We start from the raw sequence: 18,590 nt of genomic DNA, 5'->3' as shown, positions 1-18,590 counted from the left end.
CTTTCAGCCTACTTGCAGAAACATCCTAGTCTACAGACTACTTTTGTCAGAAAGCGTGCATTTATCTCTAGTAGTAAAGACCCAGTCAGTATATTCTGCATTTTGTAAGAAGCATTTGGCTAAGTGATGAGAGTTGTAGGGTTTTTGATTTAATTTTTAAAAGAAAAATAAAGTATGAAAAAAAAAGCATTTATCAGTATTCATCACTGTAAAATTAAAACCCCCCCCACAAACCTCTCTCATTCATATTTCCTGTAATACCCGGCAACCTAAATTAGTAATTGTGTTTCAAATGTGCAACATAACATTAAAAAGCATCTCAGATTTACTGAAGAGAAAAGGTGGGTGAAATATTTAAGTGCCTAAGCTAGTTGTCTTTTACCATTTTTTAAAAATATTATTTCTTAGACGGTAAGGAACTGGTAGCAATTAAATACAAAAGTGGCTTCTCACAGCTGAGAGACTTTGCGGGGCAGAGGCCTGGGCCGGGGAACCTGCTCAGTCCTCCTGCTGCTGTTTTCCAGATTGTTTGGCCGGACAAGCTGCGGCTTGGGTGGCAGCGCTGGTGGGTCCGTGGCGGGTGGGATGGAGAGGCTGTGAGGTAGAGGAACAGGGCGTTTCAAAGTCCGCTCGTACACGCTGTAAGGCGGTGGGGTTTTGCTTTCTTTTCTCACAGGCTCCTCAGAAACGCTGTAGTTTGGGACAGTCACTGTTGGTTCGCTGCCTTGGCTTTCACAGCCTGACGTCTCTGATGTGCTACATCGGCTGAGCGAAGAGATGCCGCTGCTGTAACTCCCTGACAGCACTGGAGAGTTGGATAAGAGCCCCGAGGAATGATACTCCACTGGAGATGGTGTGAATGATTGCACAGACCCCTGCTCGAAAGAAAGAGCAGAGCAATTTACCTGGAGTAAATGAGGGAGAGTGTTCCTGTACTCAGACTGAAAACATACTGGGATACAGTATGTGGATTCTGAGGCTTCATCACCACAAATGGTTGCATCCCTGTTTAATTAAGATCCAGGAAGAAACCAATAAAAAGCTCATTTCAACAGAGTCTAGGTACACCTGAAATAGTGCTCATGCCAGTAATTCATGTAAGTGGATTAAAGCTGTAGTTATATGCTATATTACTATCATAATATCCTGGGAAAATCTGTAAGTCTTTAAAATGAACTCTCGATTTCCCTGACTTAAAATGAAGTGCATAGGCTTGTGCAGGGCATAACCTGGTGGTGTCCTGCCCCCTAACGCCAAAGCACAGGATTCACACTCTGGCCACTGATGCTGCTTCAGTCTCTCATGCTTCAAATTAATTTTCCGAAGCTTTTCTTCAGAGTTTTAGTGCAGTGTCATGCAGTGAAAAGTGCATTTACATTGTGGCATCATTTCTGAGTGTGTCATAGCACTAATGCTGTGGAGCTGAAGTGCAGCAAACAGCTATTGCTGGGTGCTGGCACCAGCCCTCTTCAGCTGGCAGCTCTGGTTGCCATTTAGAGACAGCAGCAGGAAGGCAGGAAGTGAGGCATTGCTGGAAAATGCATTTTGAACAGCAGTTGCTCTACCCTTCCTCTCCTGCATCTCCAAGGTGTTCTTAGGATTCATTGTGCCACTTACACAAAACACAGAAGACCACTGTGGGCCTCAGGGACAGGGCTGCAAATGGGTGCACTAGCCTTGCAGGTCTGTGAGGAAGGGTGAGGGACAGGAATCTGAGAACCTGAGCAGCAACAACAATGCTGATGAAGAATAACAGACAGGAATAGTAAAGCTCTACCTAAAAACATTGATCAGGCCTACCCTAGTGAAGCAATTTCAAAATGTTAAACCATACTTAGCGAGTTTAAAAGTTTTTGTAACATATCTAATTTTGTCTGTAGCCATCTGAGATAACCTAGACTTAGTGGCCTCAAGTACAGGCTGAAAAGGGGATGGAGAAAATGTGTCAAAGAAATTTCTGAACCCCAATTCCTTTCATACTGATTTGCACTCAGCTTGAGGTGACAGAGTGAGCCAACAAAGGCTGGAGAGGGGAGGAAAACAAGAGCAGCAGGAGTGTAGAGAGCTGGCTGCACTGACTTTATTATGCTGTTGAGATAAGTTTAGCGATCCATCTAGGATGGGATCCACAGCACACTGAAAACAATGGAAAAGAAAAAGCAACCAACGAACCAACCAAAAAAACCCCTTCATTTACATCAGTGGCTTTTGTATTAAGATGGCCTTCCCTGACAGCATATACCAGTTTTGGAACAAAGGCTAAAAAATGAGCCCTGTATACGGCTAGGGGAAAACACAGCAAGTTTTATTTAAAGCTCAATATGTGTTGAACACATTTCAGACATTATGAGGAGCCTGTTTACCTACATTTTGGATTCCATGCCTCTCAGGAGGCTGCAGCTGCACTCCTACAAACGTCCAGGGTCAAGGTTTTCAAATAAGTGTTGTAATTAGCTCAAGTTCCAAGAATATTTACTTAGATTAAGTGACTATACATAAGATTTAGGACCTCTGATTATGCTGTTCAGAACAAGAACAAATAAGAATTAACCAAGCCTGCTTCAATTTAGGAGCTGAGCAAAGGTAAGTGCTTTGATTCCACACAACACTGCAGACTGTACTACTAGTGAGCAATGGTTTAGACACCAAAACAGTTGGGAGATTCATGGATGCTCAAAGAAATATCCAGCAGCTCTCGAAAGGACCCTGGACCAACATTCCTCTCCCCAGCAGCAATCCAGGCTTTGGCTGTAAAATGCTTAAATTCTATCCAGGCCTTCAGAAGAAAATGTTAGGACAAGCTTCAAACATCCCTAAGAATCATTCAGGAAAAAAGGAAGAGTTGCTCATCCTTTGTACAAGATACTAATGCTCTGAAGAGTCAGTTAGTGCAAAACCTGGGACTGGTGTTCACTTCAGCAGAAGGTACACTCTGATAATAGAACTACAGGACACACTAATGGCCAACACAATTTCTCTGTGTTGAACCCAGACCACTGTACAGCCACATTTGGAAACATACATAGAATACACATACATAGAATAAACCAGGTTGGAAGAGACCTTCAAGATCATCGCGTCCAACCCATCAACCAATCCAACACCACCTAAACGACTAACCCATGGCACCAAACACCCCATCAAGTCTTCTCCTGAAAACCTCCAGTGATGGCGACTCCACCACCTCCCCAGGCAGCCCATTCCAATGGGCAATCACTCTCTCTGTATAGAACTTTTTCCTAACATCTAGCCTGAACCTCCCCTGGCGCAGCCTGAGACTTTGTCCTCTTGTCCTGGTACTGGCTGCCTGGGAGAAGAGACCAACATCCGTCTGTCTACAACCTCCCTTCAGGTAGTTGTAGAGAGTAATAAGGTCACCCCTGAGTCTCCTCTTCTCCAGGCTAAGCAACCCCAGCTCCCTCAGCCTCTCCTCGTAGGGCTTGTGTTCCAAACCCCTCACCAACTTTGTTGCTCTTCTCTGGACTCGTTCCAGCAAGTCAACATCCTTCCTAAACTGAGGGGCCCAGAACTGGACACAGGCTGATGGGATTACACATAGAAGAATGACTGCAGACTTGTGATTTTGAGATACTGCATTCCTTCTCAGGAGATGTGTACCTCTGCAGCATTAGTTAGACATTAGGTAGCTGCGGGATCGCTTTGACAGGGTTGCCTCCCTCTGCCCTCAAACCCAAGTGCCTGAAGCTCTTTTCTGTTTGCTCTCTTTCCAGCCTGCTAACACTCCTATTTCTAACTGCAGTATTATCTCTTCTTCAAGGAGCTGCTAAAGTACATCCCTGAAACTAATGTGCAGTCTGCTGGACTGGAATATGCAAGTTGTGTGTCTGTGTCCTCCAGTGCTGTGAAAGACACATATTTCCTGGTCAAGGTTTCCAACAAATAGGCTGTTGTGCAACAAGTGGGTACAAACACATTCACTTATTTTGAAGTAGAAATGAAACCTATTCAGTTCGGCCTGGATCCTCATTTTTTCAAAGCTCCCGTTTAATGTGTTTCTTAGTAGCAGGCTTCAAACTATTTCCAACTCTCTCACACAACCTCCCTGGATTATTTTGCAGAGGAAATGGGATAATAAATGGGATTCCACTCTAACACACTCTCTAATCCAATAGCTCTGGGTGCTGGAAGACTAAGAGGAATGGGCTGTGCAGCTGGTTTTCCCTAGCTGGCATCTCCCCATTTGCAAGTATAGGAGGCAAAATTGTGGACTAAGTTGACTTTCAGGCACTTCTTACATTCCTTCCACCTCTTACTTTTATGCATTGATTTCTTTCCGTCCACTGACTCAGGTGAGCTTCGTTACCTATGAGAAGCCTAATACTGAGAGGCTAAAAATTCTGAAGATTAGGTTTCTTGCCTAATTAATAACAATTAATTAGGCTGTGGCTGTAATTGTTATGACCACTTACTCTTGCGAATTTTTTAATAAATATATGCTAAGTAAAGGAAAATATAACATAATCCCAAAAAATGTGTATTAAATCTGTACTATTTACTCCACAACACACATGACCTGTCCCACAAAAGCAATTTGCTACAGTAAGACGGTACCTTCATTGGTGATCTGCCAGTAGGAGAAGGGGAAACGGAGGCTATGTGTCTTGCTGGTGATGCTGTAAAGTCAAAAAGATTCCAGTGAACTCTTGGCATTACAGTTTTCAGCAAGAAATTTTTTTTAAGTGGATAGGAGGCTATTCAATACACAAACATCATCTCTAGGTCCTTGCCCAGTGGCTGCAAATACTTTTAAAGATGTTATTTTACTTTATCCTCAGGATTATCTTGCAGTACAACCAAGGGAATATAAGACATTTTTGCATCCATGTTCTGTGATTTCATTTTTTTCACTGTAAATTGGTTTATGTAATACAAAATGATAACAGAATTTTAAAAAAATAATAGTACAATAACTTCCCCTCTTTCCCTTCTTCTTTTAAGAAATATATTATGTATTTGTATGGGAAACAAGGAAAAATACAATACACAGTCCCTTGAGAACAAGTATATTTATAGTATCACTTAGGCAACCTTTCCTTTAAATGGAAATTAGTCTTTTGAAAGGGAAATTGATTATAGTAACAGAACTCATGTATTTCCATGATTGCTATGCATTTTCTGGCCAGTAAGATTCTTTGTGGTTAATGATCTTTTCTGATTGCTAACTTCCAATTATCATAAGATCAAAAGACTAAATTTGATTGTCCTCCCCCGTACCAGCATGATCTGCCTGAAACTACTTAGTCATTAAGTGAACAGGCAGAATACTGAAAACAGAATGCTACAGAGAACATTAATGAGATGAAAATACCTGCAGAGGCTATTCTACAGCCTTCCATGTGAGTAATAAATAAACCTGCTCAAGAAGTTAAAACATTGATCAGAGTGGAAAGAATCCAAGCCTTAAAGTAATTTTTAATTTTTATTTTTTTTTTTATTTTTTTTTTACGGGAACTTAGCCTGAAATGTCCATTAACTCACCAGTCTGTGCAGGTCTTGGTGGTACAGGAGGAGATATAAGCTTTCCACTTTCTGATGTGTTTCTGGCTTCCTTCCCACTGTCCAGGCTCCAGCTGCTCGGAGTGGCATTTACAGCTGGAAGAGAATAAAAAAGCTGGCATAGGCATCAACGCTTCTAGCTCTCTGATTTGCCTTTGCTCATGAGGGTAAAAATACAGAGTGAAAACGCTAAACGACTTAACAAGCATGCCTGAAAAGCTCTCATGATTACATCAGCATTTGAAAAGCTCCTGTATAATGGCTGTCACTCTTCTGGTTGCCAATGTATGCATCTTGCCTTCAGGTCAGTTAGCGATTGTATAGCTGTTGGGAACACCAACAGCAGTAGCAGCTGAGATAGCACTCAGGTGCACTGCAAATCCAGCTACAAAGGGAGATAAGCTTGAAGCCTGTTAATATAATCAGTTTATCTTTGCACCAGACTCCCATTTAGAGGTTTCTAGGCAGAGAGGAACAGACTATTCTTAAACTGTTTTCCACTAACTCATTTTATGTACAGAAGAGACTAGAGAAGAGAACCTGCCAAATTCCAATCAGTCTCCCTCAGAATGCTTTCTGTGCTAACAGTCTTGCTGCTTGTGTAGGCTACAAATTCAGAATTGAAAGAAGGTGGAAAGAAGAGCACAGAATGAAGGGAGTAAAAAAATGGAAGAAATAAAAGTGTCTGGAGTGAAAAAAAAAACACACAAAGAAATAGAAAAAGGCAATTACTTGTGGACTGAGAAAATTTATATGTATTATTTGTATCCAAGGTCAAGGATCTCTGCTTGATCATGTGAATTGATTATCTCCTTGAAATGTATAAAATTAGCTGTTGTATTTATTTGTGTTACATTTAAGAAATTCAGTGACATTAATTGAATGATCCCACAGTGCCAGGAACAACTTCGTTAACACCTGGATTATATCATGTTATCAAGGAGCCACTAATATTGGAAAGATGTCAGACTTACAAGAAGACAGTATATTTAACATGGACAGCACAAAAGCTAACTTAAACCCACAATTTCTCATGTATCTTGTGGAAAAGTGGAAGACTGCTTCAAGTCTCCTTGTGCTAACTGATGGTATCAATTACGGCTATTACAACAATACCTAGGGCTCCTGGAAGGACTGCAGTACAGTACAGATAATATTTCTTTCATATCTGTAACGAAATTGGTACAGTGTAACTGCACATTGGCTAACCCCGAAAACAGTGCACAGAACAATTATTTTCTACATGACCATTTTGCTTTTTTAGTGCCAAAATATCCAATACATTGTTTGCTTTCTATTGTAGACTGTCACCTAGCAGTATCTTTTGCCCTCATCCTAAAAATTCCTTGGCACCAGGCTTAGGCACATCAAATGTCAGAAATTCATGAAAAGCCTTTTTTAGATTTTTTTCCTTCTTTTAAGTCACCCAAGGAGTCAATTCTTTGGACTGCTCAAGTATCTAGGAGAGAATATTTTATTTTAACAACTATGTAATGTACTTGGCTGCATAGGGCAGTGGTGAATTTTTGCCATTTCCATGGTATTTGATATGTTTTTCAGTCCTCTGAAGAATTCCACACTTGAACATTCATGAAAACGTAGACACAAAAACACTTCTAAAAATCAGCTCATATTGATGAAAATCCAATTTCTGTCAGTTCTGGTTACAGCATATGCTTAAAATATTCATTTTCAACACACCTGTTCTACTGTATCTTTTATTCAGGGTACCACAAAAGGCAGCACATAATGAAGTGATGAAGCTTATTACAGATGTGGAGCACATAATGAAACTGCAAGACAATAACCATACCAACAGTATCAAACTTTCCCAGTGTACAAAATTCAGAAAGGCTATGTTTTGTCTGTGGTAATTCATAGTTTTCTTATGTAATCTAAAGCGAAAAAAGCCCCACAAACCACAAACTGACCTTTTCTCTTCCAAAATGTAACCAGAAGCACAGTGACTTGTATTTGGTGAAGAGGACTTGCAGGTACCAATCTTCAAGACTCCATCTATTTAGCTTCTCTCTGCCTCAGCCTCCTAAAGTTCTTGTTGAGGGTTCCTCACCCTGTCTCTCTTAAGAAGCAGAGGGAACAGCTCTCTGCTGCCTGCACACTTTTGGGCCCTTTAAAGTGCAACACTCAGTTCAAACAGACATCATGTCCCCCCTTTCTGGTAAAGTGTTTTGAAACTTAAGAGTGTTAATGTAATCTTGTTAGTTACAATGTTTTGAAACTTAAGAATTAGCATTCTACAGTAACATGGCAAAATCAATTATATTTTCGTTGCTTCCAAGACTGGTATGATGAAGCATTTCCACTCACCTTTGTCAGGACCAGGCAGATTGGAATCACTTCGTGGCAAAGCACTGTCTCCAATATGATTGAACAGCATTCTCTGTAAATTTGGAACAGCAAGGTTTATGCATAGCTGCTGTTGTATTTCAGTAGCCTTTATGAAAACAAATATCTTTTTGTTATTATCTGGGATGCATTAAGAAGAGTGGCCAGCAGGTCAAGAGAGGTTCTCCACCCCCTCTACTCTGCCCTGGTGAGGTTGCAGCTGGAGTATTGCATCCAGTTCTGGGCTCCCCAGTTCAAGAAGGACAGGGAACTACTGGAAAGAGTCCAGAGAGCCACAAATATTTGGGGACAGAAGCATCTCTCTTACAAGGAGAGGCTGAGAGACCTGGGGCCTCTTTAGCCTGGAAAAGAGAAGACTGAGAGGGGATCTTAAATACACATAAATATCTAAAGGGTGGAGGTCATGAAACTGGGTCTGGGCTCTTTTCAGTGGTGGCCAGTGATAGGAGAAGGGCCAATGGGTACAAACTAGAAGGCAGGAGGTTTCACTTGAACTTAAGGAGAAACTTCTTTACTCTGAGGGTGACAGAGCACTGGAACAGGCTACCCAGAGAGATTGTGGAGTCTCCTCTGGAGACTTTCCAAACCCTCTTGGATGCGTTCCTGTGCAACCTGATCTAGGCATACATGCATTAGCAGGGAGATTAGGCTAGATGATCTCCAGAGGTCCCTTCCAATGCCTACCATTCTGTGATTCTTTCCCCACCACACAGGTCAATTTTGGAGGCTGAGTGATACACATTGCTGAAGAACATAAACAGCTTAACAAAATTCTGTGCCTAAAAGAAGAAGTGGACTAGTTTTCTGAAAACTGTACACACCAGAGAGGGAGGATTATTACCTACTGAGTTTTGACAGTTTCCAGCTGCCTAAAACCAAACCAAGGCTCATTCCCCAAGCAATATCTTGATAGAGTAATAAACAAGTTCAGGGATAGGTTTGGAGTAATTTCATCGCAGAATCAGGATCTGAACAAAGTGTAATGTTTAACAATGTCCAAGTTACGGTTGTTATCTTGGAAGAGCTTTGTGTTTTATTTCCAACCCTGACTCTTCCAACTGCTCTTACTTATTTTGTGGACACAGAGCTGGCCCATTTGAAAAATAAAAGTAAAAAAAAAAATCACAGTGTATTTATGAAACAGTTATTTCTTATATTCAAACAACCTGCAAGTCACTAGTTCATCCTGATTGCAGATGTAAACAGCATGTGGTTAATCCTACGTGCAATTCAGCTGTATTTTCCAAAGCAAATGAGAACAGATAAACTTTATTATTATTTTGAAGTAGTATCAGACAAACAGTGAAACCCAAATCAAATGCTATTCTTGTATCTCCTTCTAGTGTTCACAGAGCACCATGTTGAGAGAGCAAAGCACTTTGCTGCGGTTCCACAAGATGGCAAACACAGCTGCAAAGCAATCATCACTGATCTCACATGTAGCTTGATGTCACAAAGTGAAGAACAATACCTGGCCAATTCAATTTGGCTTAAAACATTTAATAGAGAGAATGCTTTGTTTTATCTATCTGTGTTGCACTAGAGTCATATCTCTTTCCCTGGAGTTACTATTAAACTGAGGTGGTCTAACAATATGTGTACTCAGCAAATGTGATCATATGTTCCTGCCTGGTCTGAATTGAATGTTTACTGCTTAGTGGGTCTGCAATGCACTAAGATCTGGTGAACAAGTGTTGAAGTCTGTTTTCTTTCATGAAGATAAAGAGTAAAGTCTAAAACAATAATAAAAATTGGAAGAGGTAAAGAGACAAAAACTGAATGAAATATAGAGAAACAAGGACATACTGAAACAACTAAATATAAAACCAAGAACAAGAACACTGACAGGATGCTTAATGAGATGCAAAATAAAAAACTTGAAAGAGTGTGAAACCCAAAGAGCTCCATTCAGAAGAACAATAATGCAAAAACTAAGGAGGCTTGTTGACCCGCCAATGACAGCAGGCATTCCTCTTCAGTGTTGGAATAGCTAGAGAGACACTGGACAATCACTCAGCCAGAGATGAAAAAGGAAGCACAAATGGATGTTGACTGCAACAGCTGTACACAGACAACCTTGACCATCAGTTTCAGTGAGAGAAGTGGATGCAGTGCTGCTGTGGTCCTCTTTTATGAAGACCATCAAACTTCATTAAATGAGGTAGCTATGGCCTGAAAGGACTTGATTTAGACTTGAAGTGCAAGCGTTTGCCTCTGTATCTCATCTTTCCTATTTGAAAAGACTATTATGAAAATTGTATTCATTAAGCTGTAACAAAGACATTCATAAATAGGTGGTGCCTTACTCATTACTTTAGTGTGAAGTTCCACCCAGGATTGCTGAAGTTAACTTGTGTTAGAATAAAACCAGAAAGGACAAGGAAGAGTTTGAGAATCTAAATTCTAATGAGAGTTGCAGGTATCCCTAAGATATTTCCTTACAAGTGTCCTGAGGATTTATCTTCCCTTTCTTAATTAGAAAGCAGAGAATCAGATTTTGTTTCTTTTTTTCTTCACAGTCCATTTTTATTGCTCACCAGAGAAAGAAACTGCACCTTTCCCCAGAAAGATATATCCTCATTTATGGTTACAAGGGCAGAAAGAAACAGACAGATTTTCTTATCTTTGAAACATACTTCACTATATGAGCAAGACAATTATCTACTTACCCTCTCTTGGGACACTGAGGGTAGAGAGAGATTGGGAGATTTTCCTGCTGGGCGAGTCTCAGAGAGAGTGGAGACTGGGCATACGAGCTCCTCAGCCTCCCTTATCGAATCTCGGGTAGAGTGGGGGATAGAAGCCGCGTTCCACTTGGCAAAGCAAGAGTTTGCAGTCTGGGAGCAAAAATGGGATAATTTTTTTCTTTGCGGCAAACTGCAAAACCGCTTTAAAATAAAGACCATCTCCTGATCTTTCCTGTGTGTTGGTCTGGCTGCGCTACCACTGAGAAAGCGCCTAGTAAATATATCAGTAAGAAGTTCCCGAGAACAGCCCAAAATCTGGCTAAGCCTTTCCAAGCCCTCAGGTAAACAGCATGAGGACTTAACCAGAGAAGAGATAAAAATTGTATCAGTCAATTCAACAGTGGAAGCCAATTCAATAATGGAAGAAGCAAGGGACAAGAATACAAGTAATCAGAAATCAGCAAATAGTTTCTATAGTGCAGGATCCTGGACTACCAAGTCGTTTTTTTGAAGAGCCGTCATTACTGGTAGAAATGAGTTTTGAGAGGAGGGCTTTTCACACTGCACTGGGTTCTTGTCTTTCTCAGCTCCAAAAAGAGGCATGCTGTGTGATGGCACAGATTAAAACAGCAACTGTGTTAAATGAAAGCACTTCAGAAAAGCAGGTCCATTAAGAAGAAAAGATTAATTAAGGATTCAAAGTTGGCCAGCTCACCAAGTTCAAAGTATCCCAAAAGATACAAATCCCATACAGACCCACACAACAGTGATTTTAAGGCAAGAACACAACTCATTTTTTTCTTTGGAGTAACAAAATGTCTACCCTTCTTTTCTGAAACTACATTGAGAAATAGTTTGCACATGGAGTGGGTTATTATCTCACAGAAGCTAAGATCGGGTATTTCAGAAGAAATAAAGGTGAGGTCAACATGAACAACTGCTGTGATAACAGTTTTTCCTTCTTTCCCCTTCCTTAGATTAACAAATGCTGTTTTTTAACACAAGCAGGCTGTAATTTGTGTCTTTGCATCTCTCTCTCACTTCAGTGAGTAAATATAAAAAACTAGACCTAAATCTAGGCAAAGCAAGTGGAAATCTGATCAAATACTGTGTATTCTATGGACATCTCTTTAATGTAAAATGTTTTAGAGTATTTTCTTGTAAAAAGAAACAAAAACCTCTTGAAAATTAACAGCAGTGAGCAGACACCAAATCTGCTCGAAGTTCAACAAGCGCCTTTATCATCACCATCATACTAGTGTTCAGGAAGCTTCCTACCTGTGAGGTTTCCAAAGGTGTAGGGTAGATGGCACTGCAGGGCCTCTCTCTAGGGGAAAGGCAAGAGTTTTCTCGGGAATGCTTATGTTTGTCAGATAACAGAGGAGAGGCTGAAATATAAATGTGTCAAGTGATTAAATTCACACAGTGAAACCCAGACATTTCAGTTCTATGCTTATGACAAAGAAAATATTTGTCCCAAGTAATTCATACTCTTAAAAAAATTGGCCAAAATTGATACCTGACCAGTGATATGCAGAAGTGCAGCTGTGTAATACATCCAAAATCATTAAATATGGTTTACCACAGGAGACAAGCACTGACCTCTGGCACTGGATGGAGCAGAACTGGTCACATTAGGTGAAGCAGAATGAGTGGAACTCAGGCTTGAGGTAGACGGACTAGGCTGCATATAGAAGACATGTTGCTGTCACTACATCAGACTTACAGGTTTGGAAAACCACAAAAAAATGCTAACATTTTTTTCACTAGAAGAACTTGCAATTTATTAGACTGGTTTCTCAGTGTTTTGAAATAGTGAATCACTATAAAGAGAATTAATGTAACTACACAAAGATGTAGTTATACTATATATATATATTCTATCTATTTATATCGAACAGATAGAAATGTAATTAATTAAAATAATTACATCACAACTATGACAACCAGACAGTAAAGTCTATGTAAGGTCACAGTATCGCAGAATGCGAGGGGTTGGAAGGGATCTCTGGAGATCATTGAGTCCGAAAGTCCTGCCGGAGCAGGACCATATAATCTTGTGCAGGTCACACAGTAACACATCCAGATGGGTCTTGAAAGTCTCTGGAGAAGGAGACTCCACAACCTCTCTGTGAAGCCTGTTTCAGTGCTCCATGACCCTTTTACAGTAAAGAAATTCTTCCTCATGTTGAGATGGAACTTCCTGTGCTGTACTTTACATCCATGACCCCTTGTCCTATCACAGGGCACAAGTGAGAAGAGGCTGTCCCTTCCTTCTTGACACACAGCCCTCATATTTTATAAACGTTGAACAGGACCGATGACCTCCTATCATAGAGCACTTCTGCTTATTACTTTTGCAGTAAATTCATGCTCTAAGTTAAAGAAAAACAATTCTATAAAAAAATGTGTTCTAAGGCAAGGAAGTTAACAGCCTGTTTAAAGATTTGGTTTTTAAAAAGAAGTATCAGCAATAACTTTTGAGATTTCTGAATGAAATAATAGAAGCCTTAATTGAATAAACAGCCTTGTAAGAAAGGCTCCCCTTCAGATGGAAGAATGACAGTAATTTGTACCTGCATGTTAAAAACTTCATCGGAGCTTTCGGATTGCCCAGTGATATTGCTGACTTCAGCAGAAGCTTGGGACGACAGTGATGAGGATGAATACCGATTGACAGCTGGATAACTCAAGGGACTGTTATAAGAATAATCAAATGCAAACTGGTGAACTCTAGTTGCCAACCACACATTTTCATGTAAAACCAGCACATGTTTATTAATCTCTACAGTTTAATTTAGATTCATTACTTGAGAGAGAGGGGAGGAGAGACCAAATACATATTATCAGCTATTCATGACTAAAGATACTTCAGGTGGACCACACACGGAAGCAGGCATGCAGTAAACATATTTGAAGGGTTATCTTCTGTGAATAACAAAATCTATCAATTTCTAGTATTTTAACTTACCTGCGTCGTGGTATTACCCTGGCACCATCAGGGCTCATAGAAACAGGTATGGAGTTTCGGCATACACGAGGACTTCCATTTGGGAAATGAATAGGGCTAGCTTGTACACAGGCAGGAAATTCCTATTGAGTTATTAAAAGAAGATTAATTAAAATGAACATAATATCATTAAGCACTTGGTAAGGTACAGATTGCAATTTGAATGGATGTATCTGTATTTTGGATAAGCTTCATCATTAGTATGAAAAATATTTTAAACCTTCCACTGATCATACTTTCCCTTTAGTGCCATGTGCCTATTTTTCTCTGCACTGTATAGAAGGTCTAACAGCCTTCAATTTGCAGTACCGCAAGAATGCAACAAGCTGTAATGTGGACAAACGACCAAAAGATGTCGCTATTTGTTGCTTAAGAAAATTCACCCTGGCTTCAACTAAAAGCTTCCTGGTTTATCCAAGCACCTGCTGATGTACCTGTATGCCCAAGCTTGACTTCATCACAAAGAACTGATCCACCAGTTTTTTGTGCAACGGCCTCATGTCCTGCGGCACCACCTTTTCATGAACTGCCAAGCCAAATTCTAGAATCTGGGCCTGCAGAAGATACAGGAGGAAAGAGGAGAAAAATATTTTTTTTTTGGTTCTGTTTTCTTTTATCATCAATTAAGATACTATTAAAAAAAAATAAATCTAACAAAATGCACATTTTATTAAAAGCATGTATCTCAACCCCTGACAGACTTGTAACCAAATCAAAACCAGTAATACACAAGAAGATTTATACCTCTTCAGATTTTACTGTTCAGCTTTCCAAAGGTTTGGCATATGCACATTCAACTCGAATATAAACACCACTATGGATAATGTAATGAAAAATTGGGCTAAATGGCTACTTTTCAAAGGAACGGTTCTAAGCTCTAATAAAATACTTTTTCTCCAAGAATAGTTAAAAAGAGAATGAAACAACAGCAATGGCCATATCCACCTGAGACCCTGTAATATATTTCCATGAAGTCCAAGTTTCTATATCTTATTCCAAATCCCGAAAGACCTCAGTAAGTGGTGGCTTTATGTAGATTTTTGATGAAAGGCACAAGAGGCTTCAGAATAACACTGCTAAAACTCTGATCTTGCTCAGATTTGGTCACAGGCATTTAAAATTCTGAATCGGTTACATGAGAATTCAGAAAAACTAAAAACAAAATAGCTACACTATGCTGTAATATCTTTGGATAAGAGCTGCTAGCTGATGTTTACAGGCAGCCTGCAAACGGGCACACAGCTGAGCATCATCACTGACCCAAGGTCAGGACTGCAGCACACCCATTAGTGCACACAGCCATCCCAGCCCTTCTGAGTGCTTCGTGTTCTCTTGTCAAATCATCTGTGGGTGCCAGACAGAGCTTAACTGCTATCACCTGGAATTCATTCTTTTGTAACAGGAAGTTATTAACTCCAGTTTTAAATTGTAAAGGTTAGTGAGATAATTATAGCTTGAAAAAACAAAACTGCAATGTAAATTACTATATATATGACCTAGATGAAACTAAAGTGAGTTCAGTGAACCTGTTCTGACTTATACTGTCTGAGGAAATATTCTTCAGCTGATCTGACCAAAAGATATCACCATGATGAAAAAAATGTAAAATATATATAGACTTTCCATCTTACCAAATTCCAATACTCTGACTTCTTTATACCAAGCTGGCAACAAAGCATGAAATTTCAATGTGCCACATAGAACATAGATAGGCAAATGCCAGTTAAAAAAATTTTTTCCCAGCACTTACACTTTTTAAAAGCATCTCAGCATTTACACTTCATATTTGAGGCTGGTAGGTCATTCTCTTATAAATAAATGAATAATGGTAATAATAAAAAAATCATACAATTATGCCTGTATAATCACATAGTTACTTTGCCAATTAGTTTTAGATATCTTCTATTGTACTAAGAGTTTTCAGGGTTGATTGTTTGTTTGTTTTGTTGTTGTTTTATGGTAAACCTTATAGTGAATGTGGGGTTTTTTTGTAGCATTGGTAAAATATGTCATACTAATATTTGCTGAAACCATCAAAAGTTTCAGTGAGTTAATATCTATTCTCTATTAGTGGCAAAAGATGTTGTGCAAGTATTTGCATACGAGCATGACAGATAAAAACTTGCTTCTCATTCAACCTTTAATTTAGAACAATATTCAAGTGGTTAAGATGATGATGAAAAGAACTAAGAAAGAAAATGTTAACATGACCCATAAACCTGCTTGTATAGGATGTTACTGCCTGCTTGGATTCTAATTCAGAAAATACTGAGGACCACTGGGCAATTATTAACCTCTGAAATGTTATCTTTTATTTTGACACACTTTTAGCTAGAACAGCTGAGCAGGTGACCTAATGAGTCTTTTCCCCACTTTACCTGCTCAAGCATCAGCTCTCTCAAACGTGTGATCTTCTCTCCATCCTCTGGATGGTTCAAGATGTATTCTTTGACAAAAAATGCCTAAGCAAATAAAAATCACAAGTGAGTAAAAACACATCACATTTTCCTTTTTCTTTTTTTTTTTTAAGTTTCTAGATGGTATTTTTGCAACAAAATCTCCTTTCTACTGCAATAGAGGACAATGAATGCTAAATAGTTAATTATTTGCATGCATATTGGTACAGACTACTACCAAACAAAATGTAGCCACTTGAATGGAATTGGCCAGTTGTTCAGTATCCAGGACAGATCCTGGAGACCTGCAAATCAGAGCTGAAACCAAACAGGTCACCTTAACTAAATATCTCTTTCCCATTAATTGTGACATAGTTATATGTTCCTCTCTTTTCATACTAGGAGCTTCATTGATTCTTAAATACAAAGATAACTTAAGAACAGTGTGGAAATGTATGTGATATTCTTATTCACTCAATATAAATAACATTTTAAAAGAACTCACACTGATGTCAAAAAGCCATGCTTCAGAAATATCTCACCAACATGCAGGTGTCATACATGACCTTCCACCCCATCTTAAATGCTTAAATTGTACTAGCTATAGTATCCCAAAATCGTTTTACCCACCAGCAATGGCCTACACACAGCACTTCCCCATTTGTTCACGACATCTTTCTTAACATGAAATCTATCCTACTCTGCAAGGGTATTATACTGGGTTTACAACATCACATTTTGTAAAGAAAGTATGCAGCTGCTCATCTAGAAAATTCTAGACCTTTTCAAAAACACATTTGTCACAAAACATGTCTGTATGCATACCTATATATACACACTGTTTTCTATCAATAGCACTAAGAGGATAATAGTGGCTGCTCTGTGCTGTGCTTTCCTTTTGCACTTGTCTTAGCATTTCCCTCATATACTTCTTACAAGGTTCTCCATCCAGTATTAGCTGTTAAAATCTTTACTATGCAGAATCATTTTTAAATATGGGGAGCTCTGGAGCTGGAGATAAATATACCAGTTCCTCTGATTAAATTCCAAAATTTCATGTTTTGACAACCCTTAACAAGGAGGCACTGAGACTTATCTAGAAAATGCTGGTACTTTAATGAAGAGCTTTTATTTCAGACAATCCTTTCAGTGCAGATAAGTAGAACTGTAAAAATGCATGTTTAAATTGTTCAAAGGAGCCCTCTGGTACTTGCTAAAATCCCAACCCCAAACTTCTGCCAGATGATTCCCCCCTCCCTGGCTACAAGCTCAGTATCTAGTGTCCCAGAGTTTCTGGGCTAAGATTTACACAGATCTGTAATATGAGTCAGAGCTGTAATAATCTAACTTCAAACAAAATCATCACTTAGAAATTAATCAGATTTTTACTAAATCCAGTAATATTTTTTGGAACTGTTGGTTTCTAATAATTACTCAAGAAAGCACCTCAACTCTTCTAGCCTACATAAAGTTAAAAGAAATGCAAGTTACAGTACAAATTGGTTTGAGAGGTGTTAGTGGGCACAAAACACACTCTTCTTTTTTTTCCCCACAGTGCATAGGAAAATTTCAAACAATCAGTAAAGTCTACAGCCATTTTACAGAAGGGAGGGAGGGAGGGCTAGTAAGGGAGGGAGGGAGGGAGGGAGGGGAAGGGAAGGAGGGAGGGAGGGATGGGGAGGGAGGGAGGGGAAGGATGGGAAGGGAGAGAAGGGAAGAGAGGAAGAGGAGGGAGGGGAGGTAGGGGAGTGAAGGGAAGGGAGGTAGGGGAGGAAAGGAAGGGATAGAAAAGGGAGGAAAGGAAAGGAGGGAAAGAAAGGAAGGGAAGGGAGGGAAGGAAAGGAAGGGAGGGAAGGAGAGGAAGGGAGGGAAGGAGAGGAAGGAAGGGAAGGAAGGGAGGGAAGGAAGGGAAGGAAGGGAGTGAGGCAGTAGCTGGCCACAGGATGCTGTTTCCTGGATCTTAAAGCTTGAAGGTTGCCTGAAAAGGAGGATGTCAATAAAGACATGAGCACTCTTGCCTCAAGACCACAGGCTCCAAAACTGAGTTTTGAACTTTGTATAGGGCAGAAGGCAGAACCAAGTGTAACAGATAAGCAGAGAAAAGCATTTACAGAGGAGAGGAAAAGGAGGAAGATGGAAGACAGGAAGCAGCAAAACAGCAGGAAGACATATAAAGACTGACAAAGGGACATGCCAAGAAAATGGGGCAAAACCTCCTATTTTAGATGTATATAGCAAGAAAGGGACAGAGAGAACAGAAGAGAATCTAAACATGAACACTGTCTAGAAGATCAAAAATTGAAGCTAAGAACAACAATAGGAAAGGACCAAGCCATAAGCTTGTGAATAATGGAAAGCAATACAGAGACACTGAGCTAGCTCTGACACTGCTAATTCAAACCAGACATGGCTCTGATGTGACTGTATTTCTCCAGGGACTCCCTTTGTGGGCCTTTGCTAAACAGTTTAGCTGTTGTTTAAAGGCAGCTGGGAAACATCAAACATGGTATTCCTCTGCTTGTCTCTCACAAAATTCATAACGTTGCTGTTTTGATGACAGATTCTAAGACTAAAGCAGACTCCATTTCTTTTACTTTAATATAGATTCTAGTT

The 18,590-nt window shown here is 39.7% G+C and overlaps 1 protein-coding gene across 6 annotated transcripts in view; it reads right to left on the bottom strand.

Moving 5' to 3' along the window:
- Window positions 1–228: 228 nt before the first annotated feature.
- DOCK4 (dedicator of cytokinesis 4) overlaps window positions 229–18,590 on the bottom strand; it is a 235,085-nt gene continuing 216,723 nt past the window's right edge. For 2 of the 6 annotated variants that reach the window (XM_054178709.1, XM_054178711.1), the window contains 11 exons: window positions 15,960–16,043; window positions 14,016–14,135; window positions 13,543–13,664; window positions 13,148–13,268; window positions 12,174–12,255; window positions 11,850–11,959; window positions 10,554–10,721; window positions 7,846–7,918; window positions 5,500–5,613; window positions 4,573–4,634; window positions 229–878 (listed from right to left, as the gene is read on the bottom strand). In XM_054178709.1, coding sequence (XP_054034684.1) covers window positions 450–878; window positions 4,573–4,634; window positions 5,500–5,613; window positions 7,846–7,918; window positions 10,554–10,721; window positions 11,850–11,959; window positions 12,174–12,255; window positions 13,148–13,268; window positions 13,543–13,664; window positions 14,016–14,135; window positions 15,960–16,043 — 1,485 coding nt within the window. In that variant the 3' untranslated portion in view covers window positions 229–449. The remainder of the gene's footprint in view (window positions 879–4,572; window positions 4,635–5,499; window positions 5,614–7,845; window positions 7,919–10,553; window positions 10,722–11,849; window positions 11,960–12,173; window positions 12,256–13,147; window positions 13,269–13,542; window positions 13,665–14,015; window positions 14,136–15,959; window positions 16,044–18,590) is intronic. The other 4 variants (XM_054178713.1, XM_054178714.1, XM_054178710.1 and 1 more) reach the window with 3 other exon arrangements.

Source organism: Dryobates pubescens, chromosome Z, assembly GCF_014839835.1.
Source record: "Dryobates pubescens isolate bDryPub1 chromosome Z, bDryPub1.pri, whole genome shotgun sequence".
NCBI classification, from domain to species: Eukaryota; Metazoa; Chordata; class Aves; order Piciformes; family Picidae; genus Dryobates; species Dryobates pubescens.
The sequence above is the reverse complement of the archived record's forward strand: the minus strand, read 5'-3'. Positions and strand labels throughout refer to the sequence as shown.